The following is a 10,808-nucleotide window of genomic DNA, read 5'->3' on the forward strand; positions in this document are numbered from 1 at the left end:
AAAATAACAAAAAAATGTAGGAAATGTAATAAAATTTTACCTATTCAGCTATGCCTTTTTAGGCATTTAAGCATTTTTAAATTGCTATATGTATATCCATGTTGGAATTAAACTTTAAGTTATTTTTCATTTAATGTATGTGTAGGTTTCTTAAAAGTCCTGGAAAGATTACATTAGTTATTATTGATATTATTAGTAGTTATATTGCTAATAATTTACATTTTTTGAAGCCTTTTCTTTTTATTTAGTACATCCAGTCTGGTTACAGGATATCTCTTAGTCTACAAACTCAGTAAGAAGCAATTAAGTTATTAAAATTACGGCGCCGCTGAGATAAATCCATAAAAACGTGCCCAGCTTTTACGAACTAAGGGCCCCCGCACCATAAACACTTAAACGATCACTTGTTTGCCCCGAATCTTGCCCGGAATTCTACGGCGGATCCCGTGTCGATGAGCTGATTTACGGCGGAACATTCACGTGAAGCGACTGCTGGTCGGCTATATCAGTATCTTTATCTCGACCGATGTCTGCAGATAGAATAACGCTGCCGTTGTTTGTCCTCCTAGGAATAGATAAAACAATCAAGGGGTACCCTCAGCGGCACACATTGCGTATGCGTGTTATTTGCATTGGCCCGACTTTTGGCTGCCATTCGGCAAACATTAAATGGAAATTTTATCTTCCGTTTTGTGAGAATCTGCTAACGGCGATCCCTCAATGCCACTTGAACAACCTTTTGTGATCTTTTTATAGAGCATTTTATTACAAGATCCAAGCAATATAGTAGAAATAGACATGATGGCTATTGTCATAGGTTCATGTTCTAGTAAGCATATAGTACCCAAGCTTATGCATATGAAAATCACGTTTAAGTCAACTGACCGATTAGCGGCTTCTGCGCACTTGGAAAATTTGCACATTAATTTTTTACAGCCCAAAAAGGTGTCTGTATTGTCATTAAGATCATAAATATTTGTCATTATGCGCTAAGAAAAAGCATGTGTTCTTTTTACGCGAATTCCGTAAGTGTTTGCAAAAGTCGAGAGGTGAGATCAAAGTCAATATTAATCTTGACAGTTAATGCTTTCCGGACGATAGATGTGGACACTTCGCCACACAAAGCGTTGTAAATCTTTATCTGCTCGCTTTGCCTTCCTGCGCACGATTTCAGACAACATTGCCAAATAGATATATTAAAATATGGGGAAACTTCCACTGCAAGTGACGTTCTTTTTGAGCCCGGTCATTCTCCTACCGATTGCACTTCGTTAATTATTATTACATAGTCTCGTGTTGATTTTTTACGCTTGACAAGAGAAGCACCAGAGATACATACCTTGCCTAAAGATACATTCCTAAAATTTAAATAATAATTTCATTTATTTTTAAGCAATATTTTAAAATATGTAAGTCACATGTAAAAATAATAATATTCTTGTTTATAAAATTTATTGCTTAATGAATTCTGGAGTTCAGTCCCAATAAATAAAAAATTGAAAAATATTTAGCTTTGCAATCAATTTAAATTATATTAATTTTACAAATATTTTATTGGGTTGTAAAAAAACTGTAACTTATAGTGTATAATTCTATACTTTCCCATCATAAAAAAGTCATTCATCGTTTTTCCAGCCCATCAACACAAAACTGTAGCAAACAATAATTTTGTTGAGCTATTTGCAGCCGCTTTTTAATGAACTATTTTTCATGTCACGTATAAATTTTTGCTAATATTGCAGGTGAGTATGGGTGTGTTCTGCGTCGGGATTTTTGCGGAGAGATTCTATAAAGTGTGCACCTACAATCGAAAGCAGTACAATCGTAGGTCACATTTTTTTTTGTTTTTTTGACTAGCATTAGAGAAAGTGTTTTGTATAAAATTTTAACTAAAGCTAAAGTCAAACACTCAAATAAAATTGCACAAATTACCTGGGATTGTTGTATATTATTAGTTAACAATGTAAAAACATTTTGATATTGTGAATTCAAAGTAACAACTTTTTGTTATGTAAATATATATTAGAATCTAGTATACTTGCAATATTGCTCTAATTCTCCAGCTTGTGACAATTTACTTGCGTGCCTGACGTTACCTTAACAAGGAGTACAACTAAATGGGTAACAGAAAGTCAAAACGAAAATCATAAAAAATAGTATTGAGCAGGAGTATCGGTCTGCCCACTATGAGAACTTCTTGGTGGTGAATCCTGCCCGCACATTACTGGTGGTGGCCGATTTCACAGTCGACCTGCTCGTCTTGGTTACGGTTGTGGTGTCATTACTGCTGATGCTGCTGCTGTTCTTCGTCGTCGAGTTGCTGTTGTCAGTGTTGCTGTTGCTGCTGTTGCTGTTGCCAGTGTTTGTTGCTGTTGCTAGTGCTGCTGCTGCTCCTCGTGACCGTGGTGATGTTGCTGCTGCTGGCACTCATCAAAAGCGAACGACGCGGCGGCATCCGTTCGTTGACCGCATCCAGGCCCTTGGCCTCCGCAAAGGAGTGAATGTGCGAGGATGCGGTCAGTCCTTGCAGAGCTGCGAGTATATATATGCCAGAGATGATAGCGAAGAGCTCAATTAATAATCATTACTAACAAAGTTTAAACAGAGCAAAGCTCTTAAAGCTATCTGGGATGCCTACTCCTTTAAGTACTTTCAGTGAGCTGACTGTATCTTTTAAATATATATTCTAAAGCATTTTCTTGAGCATATACTCTTGAACATTTTAGCTCAATGGGGCAATCTTTAAAGGATATTACGGCTTCAGGCCTTTAATGTTCAATACAACAGGGGACTTATGCAGATAACGTACCCCTTCCCAGAGGGCGATTACCTTGGAATTACATTGGATTGCTTACGAAGTCATTATGGCGGTGGTTAAATTATTATATTTGGAACTTTATCCTAATGTATTAAAATAAAAACGAATAACGTTGCCACAATTATGGTTTGTTGTTAAAAAATACACAATTGAACCCCGTTGCAAAATACCTTTTGAAAACTCATTGGATAGCTTACAATATCAACCGGCTATTGTTAAATTTTATACTTTTACAAAGTGATTTTAAATCTATTTGTATTAAGCTTTAGACGTAAATATTGCATTTCTGACTTACCCTCCTGGAGGGAATCCCTTCCGCCGGACAAGGCGCCCACTGGCAAGGCGCCCGTGGGCGTCAGACCCTTCAGCTGGAGCACGCTCTCCGATTCCTCCCTATTGAGAATATTTAAATATTTAATTAAATACATTTTTGGTATTCTAGAAGACGTTATGCACCTGAGAATGGAGAAGACGCGCGACATCTTGCCAATGGCCCGTATCTTATTCCGTATTATCTCTTTGCGCAGCGCCGACATGGAAGCTGCGAATTGAGGGCTCGATTAGACGGAATCTCGCTGGTTCACGGGGGTAAATTTAATGGAAATCAGCTGGAAAACTCGCGGAAAAGCCGATCAAAGCATGGCGCAAAGCTATCACTAAGCTTATCTATCTTTTGGCTCAGGCATTATTTGTTGGCTCAGGCATTTTTGGCAGTGGCAGTGGCTGTGGCATTTGCATTGGCATTGACATTGGCAGAGGCTGTGACTTTGGCTTTGGCTTGGGCCTGCGCTTAACACCTGGCTTACCTGGCTTACTGGGCGTATTATTGTTATTGTTATTACTCGCGTTCGCCGGCACGAGCACAATTTTCTTGCGGAGCTCTTTTTTGTCGTATCGTTTTTGGTTTCAGTTTGGTTTGGACGTGTTTTGAGTGAAAAAGTTGGTTGGTGTTGGTACATATATTTTAGGGATGGTAGTAGATTGCAGTTGTTGTATTTCGATTTTTTTTGTTTCGGAAAATATTTTTAATAGAAGATTAGTTTGTATTGCACGTGTATTCGTATTGGCCCACAACAACCAAGCAAAGTACGACATTTACACACAGTCTATAAAGAAAAATTCCAATATCTAAACTTACCTTCCTCCAGCTCGTCATCAGGTCCTGCCACCAGTTCGTCGTCCGAACAAATATTCAGGATATTAACCAGCATCTCGGTCACCTGGGAGGGGAAACACTATTTATTTAGCTTTGTTTTGTCTTGGTAACAAGTAAAAGATTAAACTCATACAAGTAAACCTGGTTCTAATGATCTGAAAATTGATTTTTTAAAAGTAGTCGAGCTATTAGCCTAAAGTTTAAGCCAATTTTTGAAAAAAAACAGTTATAATTTACATTACAGGAAATCGGAGATATATCACCCTTTGACCTATTTATTTGTAACCAGGTCTTTAAAATACATGGCTACTTAATAATATTAGCGAGATCGCAGGTCGGGTCTTTTGAACTGATCCCCCAATTTCCACTCACCTTTTCACCCACAAAGGGCAGCGACCATGTGAAGACGTCCATAAAGTTGGGCAGCCAATATGGATGTGGCGAGCAATTAAACTGGCGGATGTTCATCACGTTGTTCTCGTACTTGAGCACAGCTGCCTTTTGTCAAATGTTTTCGTTGGGTTGACAAAACCAGCGCGAGCGGAGAAAGAGACGGGTAGAGTGCCGGAGAAAGAGACGGGTAGAGTGGCATAAAAAGAGGAGAAGGAAAGATATTACGAACGCAGCGCGATTTAAACTCGCACCAGCTCGCAATGCAGCCAAAAAAGATTTCGTTATTTAAAAATAGCAAAGGAAAGAACAACAACATCAAAATAAATAAACAATAAACAGATAGAGACGGACTGGTAGAAATGCAGGGAGTGAGAGAGAGAGAGAGGGAGAAATATCATACCTTGTTGTTGTAAACATCCAGATAATTGGGGGCGGAGAAAATAGTGATCAACGATGGGAAGCCCGTCACCTGGTTCTTCCGATACATGCGGTAGCTATAAAGGTGATTAGAAAGGTAAAGGAATTGGATTGAAAATAATCTATTAAAACTGAATATTATGTATTCATTTCGGATATAGCTCATACATTTTTCTTACAAATAGGAACATTACCTTCTAATACATTAACTTCTAAGCTGGAAGAGTTTTTTGATCACTATTCAAACTTACTGTTTTTAGAGCTTGTTTATCGATACTAAGAACTATTTCAAGAACTTGAATAATGAATTTAAATAAAAATGTAACTGCCTTTAGTGTTTTCTTCTATTATTTAAACAATTAATAACAGTATTGTATTTCGAAAAGAAAATATAGAAATGCTTACACTTACTAGCCTGTTAAATGTACAAGTATTTCAAATCACAAGAATTCAGAATTTTCGTGTTTCTTGGGTTCAAACATTTTGGTCAATTTTGCAAACCAACATTGAAAAACTATTTGTGATGTTAGCCATGCTTGAGCCATGCTCACAATCCAGATCTAACAATATTCTCACCCCGCATCCTGAGCCTCATGGGCCCTGACTATCGACAGCAGGTTGTTCTTCTGCAGGAATTCACAGCATGCCGAGTAGCTGAAGAAATATGAGCAGCCACGAACCGAATTGTGGGAGAAGAACTCGTTGGTCTTCTCATTGCCAAAGTCCTCCAGCGGATCGGACCAGAGCAGGTCGCACATGGGTCCGTAGGCCGGTGGTTCCCTGAAACGATTCAGCTAGGAATACCCAACCGCACACGGATGCATTATGGCCAATTGTAAACATTTCAACGCTGGTTTATTACCGTCTTGATGTCGTCGAGTGTGAAAATCTCGGGCGACAGACCGCCGTGAATGCAGAGGAACTGCTGGTTCAGGAGGGCGGCGAGGGGCAGGCAGTCGAACGCCTCCATGCAGGCGTCGTAAATACTTTCCGAATACTTGATGATGCCTTCAACAGAGTAATATTAATGAATTAATGAAAGAAGGGAGATTTATGGCCTGCAGTCGCATTTAAAAACACATTAAGTGCCTATGGAAACAATCGTAAAATCCGCGAAACGTTTTGGTTCTAATTTCTCTCTTTTGGTTTCTAGACGAACAGGAGTCAAATAAATTTTAATAGGCAAGCATAATTTGGCATGAATGACTGCCATAAAGTTTTTATTTCAAAATTACGAATATTCTAAAATCTCAATTAATAAGCCCGTTTTGAAAAATATTCATATTGTATTTAAAATCAAATCAAAAACATTTTTTAAATCACATGCAATGTTTTTTGTTTGTTGCCACAACGTAATATTTGAAGACAAACTTGAGAGAGAATTATAGCATATTATAAAGTGAAATTAAACTTACATTCCTGTTTAAAGGTGAAGTACTCTGTGAGGTGCCTGCACTCGTGATTTCCTCGCAACAGGGAAAGTGTGGTGGGGTAGGTTATTTTCAGGGACCACAGATACAGAACGCACTGAGAAACAAGGGGATTATATTTAAAATCGAACAATTTCTTTGAGTATAAAATTCCTTGACCCACCTCTATGCTGAAGTAGCCTCTGTCCACGTAGTCGCCCAGGAAAAGGTATCTGGTGGTTGCTGGCGGACCGCCCACCTCAAACAGCTTTGACGAGGTCAAAGAACTGTCCGTGAATGTCGCCGCAGACGGTGATGGGTGCCTCCACGTCGATCATGTTCTTCTCCTCGCGCAGCAGGTCAGCACCTTCGGTGATGATTCTTAATGCCACCGCCTCCTCGATCCGCCCCTCCAACAGAAAGTGCTGACGCAGGACGTCGAAGTTGGGTTTTCCGGTCTTGGGATCATCGTATACCTCTGACATGGTCAGTTTGTGGGCAGGGGGCAGTGGCACATCTAAGGGGTACACAGAAAATAACATATTGATTATTGATCAATTAATAATAATCTATGTAAATGAAAGCCCTTGAATAATATTTTTATTTCTAAACCTTTCTGAGATACATATAATAACTATAAAATACCTTCAACTTATTTTATAAAAAATGTTGCATACTTAACGGCGCTACGCCTTCAGTAGTTTCCAAATAAATCATTTTTAAAGAATATAAAGCGTGTCTTGCTTATTTATTTGTTTGGTAAGCAGCTTCGGTGAACATTTATAACAAAAATTAGAATTATGTATTGATATTAAAAATGTAGTCTTGTAACTGTAAGTTTATAAAGTATATCTATTTGTTATGTTAAAACAGTATCATAATGTGCATTATTAAGTGTTGATTTTGTACACCTATGAGTAAAAATAAACCTGTCAAAAATTATGATCATTAAAGTAAAAATCTGTTTATTTATTAAAAAAAAAACTATGATAATATGTCCTTTAATAACGAGTCTATTTATTTTTCTTTGTGTAGGCTTGCATTGATAGAATTATGATAAACATTGCTGTCTGATGGCGATGTGGGTTAACGAGCTGTTGCAACTTAGCGCCAATATTCGGTTTGGCCGCTTTTCTTGGCCCGCCAATAAAGAAAACCAAAATTCCGCCAGATGCAGCCACATGAGGTTCGTACGCTAATTACAAAATTTGACTGAGTGAATATAAAAGTCGAAAATTGATTGGCACACACAAAAACAAACAAACGTAATCACACATATAGGCTGGCACACAATTGCAAAAATTCACAAATACACAAAACGCCAGAGCGAACGCCATTTTTAATTGTCATAATTTGGGCAAATGTCTTGAAATTTGACGCAATGGCCAATAAAATGCCAATGTGTTGCAGTTGTTGTTTGTTATGGGTGCTCAAAGATAATTAATTTTATTTTTATTGGTCCTATAAACCTAAGAACAAAAGCGAACACCGCGTTTGCATTTAAGGGTTTTCGGTAATGATGTTAATTAAATGATTAATTAAAACTACATTTCAAATTTATGACGGAAGTAAAGAATTAATGCGTTGGTGGTATTTAAGAATAGTTAAAGATGTCAACTAAACATTTTTTTTGCAAAGCAATTTACAAGTTTTTAAAAAATGTTGTTTTGAAAATATAAAAGTTTGCAATTGTATTATATATTTTTTAAACCTTAATCATTAACTGGTGATTTTTTGTTTTATTAAACACTGTTTTGTTACAAAAACTATTTTATGGTTTTATTATTTTACGGAATTATTTCACAATTTTGTAGGTAGGCAACGTTTAGGGTTAGTTGTGTAAATTATAAAATCTTTAAGAGATTCCAGGTAAAAAAAATGTTACATTAAAATAAAATATGGAATAAGTAATCAACTGTTTAATTTGAAATGCACATTCAAAAATATATGCTACAAACCACAAATTTATGCTCGATTAACTTATATTCAAGAAAGTGCAACCATTCTATTGTTAAAAATTATGAGCATGACTTTCTAATTTGAAATACACGCTTTTTCGAAATACTTTTCTATGCTCACTAAAATTTAAAAAAAAGTTCAAAGAAAACAAATTGAGAGGCCCTCAATTTTGACATTAATGTCGACGGTCAGAACATCAGAATGCCATTGAAGCATGATCGCATGTCATTAAAGATACAATCCCAGGAGGGACTCGTGTTTGGGTTAATGCATGATCGGATTGTGTACTAATGTGTGGATATCTTTACCATCGACCATGCGCTCCCTGGTTTTTGTGTACTGCATCTTCTGTTTGTTTCCACTGGCGGCTGGCGGGGATTTCGAGGAACTCGACGAGGACTTTGTGGATTTTTCTGTGCTGGCACTTTTGGATAGCGACGATTTTCTCGTCACCGAACTTCGCGTAGAGGCCGACATATTGTTGGATTATTTATTCGGCCTTTGTTTTTTGTTTTTATTAATTTTTTATGTGCTGCTGGTGTTGATTTTGTTGCGATTCCTTTGCCTGATATATATATTTTAATGGCTTGATTTTTGCTGGTGCTGAAAGTGTTACTAGCACAAGAATTTAGAAAATTATACCCCTTTGCCTAGCGTCTTTATGGACGGGACACAAACACACAACTCACAAATATATTTAGGCAATAAATAAAACTTGTTGTTATATTGTATAGCTGTGGACTTTCTTGTATTTTTAGCTAGGCAATGCCAATAGCGAGCTAGAGACAACTTTTATTTATTATTTTGTTCGCAGTGCTCGGCGCACACGAAATAAATGTTGAACAATTAATATTTCAATTTGCTGCAATTATTCAAAGACTTATTAACTTTTCATTAAGTCATCACATTGTTTAGCGGATGCTTTTGGCAAAGGGCAGCCGCACTTCAATTGAGACGGAAAATTGCTCGACACTTTGTGCTAATTACCCACAAAGCGAACGTGCCCCGAAATAGATGTGGATTTACAAATAGACGGGCAGACAGGCACACATATATCACTTTGGTCACACTTTGTTTGCCGCTATTATATTTATTATTATTTTCTGGCTAATCCTTGCGGACTTTTGGGGCCTTAGACTCGATGATTTGAACGGGACACGACGCAACGCATTTCCCAAGTTGGCGCGACGCGAATTTCCTCGAAACTGAGCGAAATTCGTTGGCATCGTTTGGCATCCAAAGACCCAATTTGAAAGCCCGAAGAAGATCGGCGGCGATCGGCAGATCTCTCGCCCTTGACTCCCACTCTCCGATGAAATGAAAATAATAAATAAAAATAAACCCCTCTCGCGTAGGGTTCTATCTATCTATCTATCTATCTATCTATTTCTTTTTATTGGGTTAATGTGACACACGCACTTCGGGTTCGGATCTTCGCAGTTCTCTTTTTCGTAGCGCTGCTGCCCTTCTGCGATCGTCGATTCGACGACCTTCATAGACATTTACACATCTGTGATATGTCTCCCCCGATTCCCCGTTCTATATCTCATTCCACATCCACATCCGCTCTCAATGATTTTCAACTTGACCGTGATATTGATTGTGTGTGCGTGCGCTGTGCGTCTGTGTGTGTGCCTGCCAGAATTGGGCGCCAATAGGTGGGTGTCGCTATAATTATAGTCTTGACTTTGTGCGCGCCTCGTGCAAAAATATATGCGTTCTGCCACCAATCGGGTATATTCAGGTTTTGGTTAAATTGAAATTAACTGACGGGCCCAAATTTGAAATCAGTAAAAATAAATCAATAAAATAATTTTTGGATAAACTACAATATAAATCTTGGTTAACTATTTCTATGTATTTAACCATAAACATATAAATAAATAAATTCTTTTTTATATATTAACAAGTTACAAGCAAACAAGTATGGTTACTTTAATCCATATGAACCATTTTCAATATTATTTATAATAAATATTTTAGTTTCGGATTAGCATTTAAACTTAATTTTAAAAACTATTTTTAAAAGGGTACCCGAACTTCTTTATGCTATTCAAAGCTTTTGGCTGGTGGAACCAATTTCATGCAACTTTTATGCGAAGCGTGGCAATATTTTAACAACAATCTGTGTGGATGGCCACATAAAAAAATACACCCGCACAAACAATATCATCGAGTGTGTTTGTCTGCTCAATGTTGTTTGTCGCGATGGTCAATTGATATGTATGGCTGGTGAAACGCTATATCGCTCGATAGTTCCACAATATATACGCTGGGAAGGATGTTGTGAGCACTCGGAATCCATTGCAATGCCAATGCACTCGCAACTGGCGAAATGCGCATCGATTGCTGGTGGCACTTGGATTTTCGATTTGGCAAAGAGCAGAGACGATTTTACTTTGACGCCCCCGCAAATCGGCAAACGGCAGAGAGACAAAAGCGAGTCACACGACCGCCGCAGACTAGAAAGAAATACTTTCCGGTGCTAACCAGTGGGTGGGAATTTGGATGATTAGGGGGTCTTAAGGGGGCTGTAAGTGGTTGGGAGGGGGGCTGTGGATGGTGCGGGGTGGGGAAGGCTAGAGCGATGAGAGCATTGCATTCTCGTCGCGAAATTTTGGCAAATGCGCTGACAGCTCAACCCAGTCCAGCCCCT

General features: G+C 38.0%; 1 protein-coding gene across 1 annotated transcript; it reads right to left on the minus strand.

The window, feature by feature from the left end:
* Window positions 1-1,506: 1,506 nt before the first annotated feature.
* Window positions 1,507-9,338, minus strand: LOC108043988 (serine/threonine-protein phosphatase 2B catalytic subunit 1). Its single transcript, XM_044458659.1, is given in 14 exon segments — window positions 1,507-2,355; window positions 2,357-2,532; window positions 3,114-3,211; window positions 3,275-3,359; window positions 3,625-3,699; window positions 3,957-4,038; window positions 4,347-4,472; window positions 4,768-4,861; window positions 5,361-5,578; window positions 5,647-5,792; window positions 6,200-6,311; window positions 6,378-6,464; window positions 6,466-6,710; window positions 8,461-9,338. Coding segments are annotated over 14 exon segments (1,884 nt in total). The 5' UTR covers window positions 8,630-9,338; the 3' UTR covers window positions 1,507-2,184.
* Between the last annotated feature and the right edge of the window lie 1,470 nt (window positions 9,339-10,808).

Source organism: Drosophila rhopaloa, unplaced genomic scaffold (assembly GCF_018152115.1).
Source record: "Drosophila rhopaloa isolate 14029-0021.01 unplaced genomic scaffold, ASM1815211v1 contig_167, whole genome shotgun sequence".
Classification (NCBI taxonomy): Eukaryota; Metazoa; Arthropoda; class Insecta; order Diptera; family Drosophilidae; genus Drosophila; species Drosophila rhopaloa.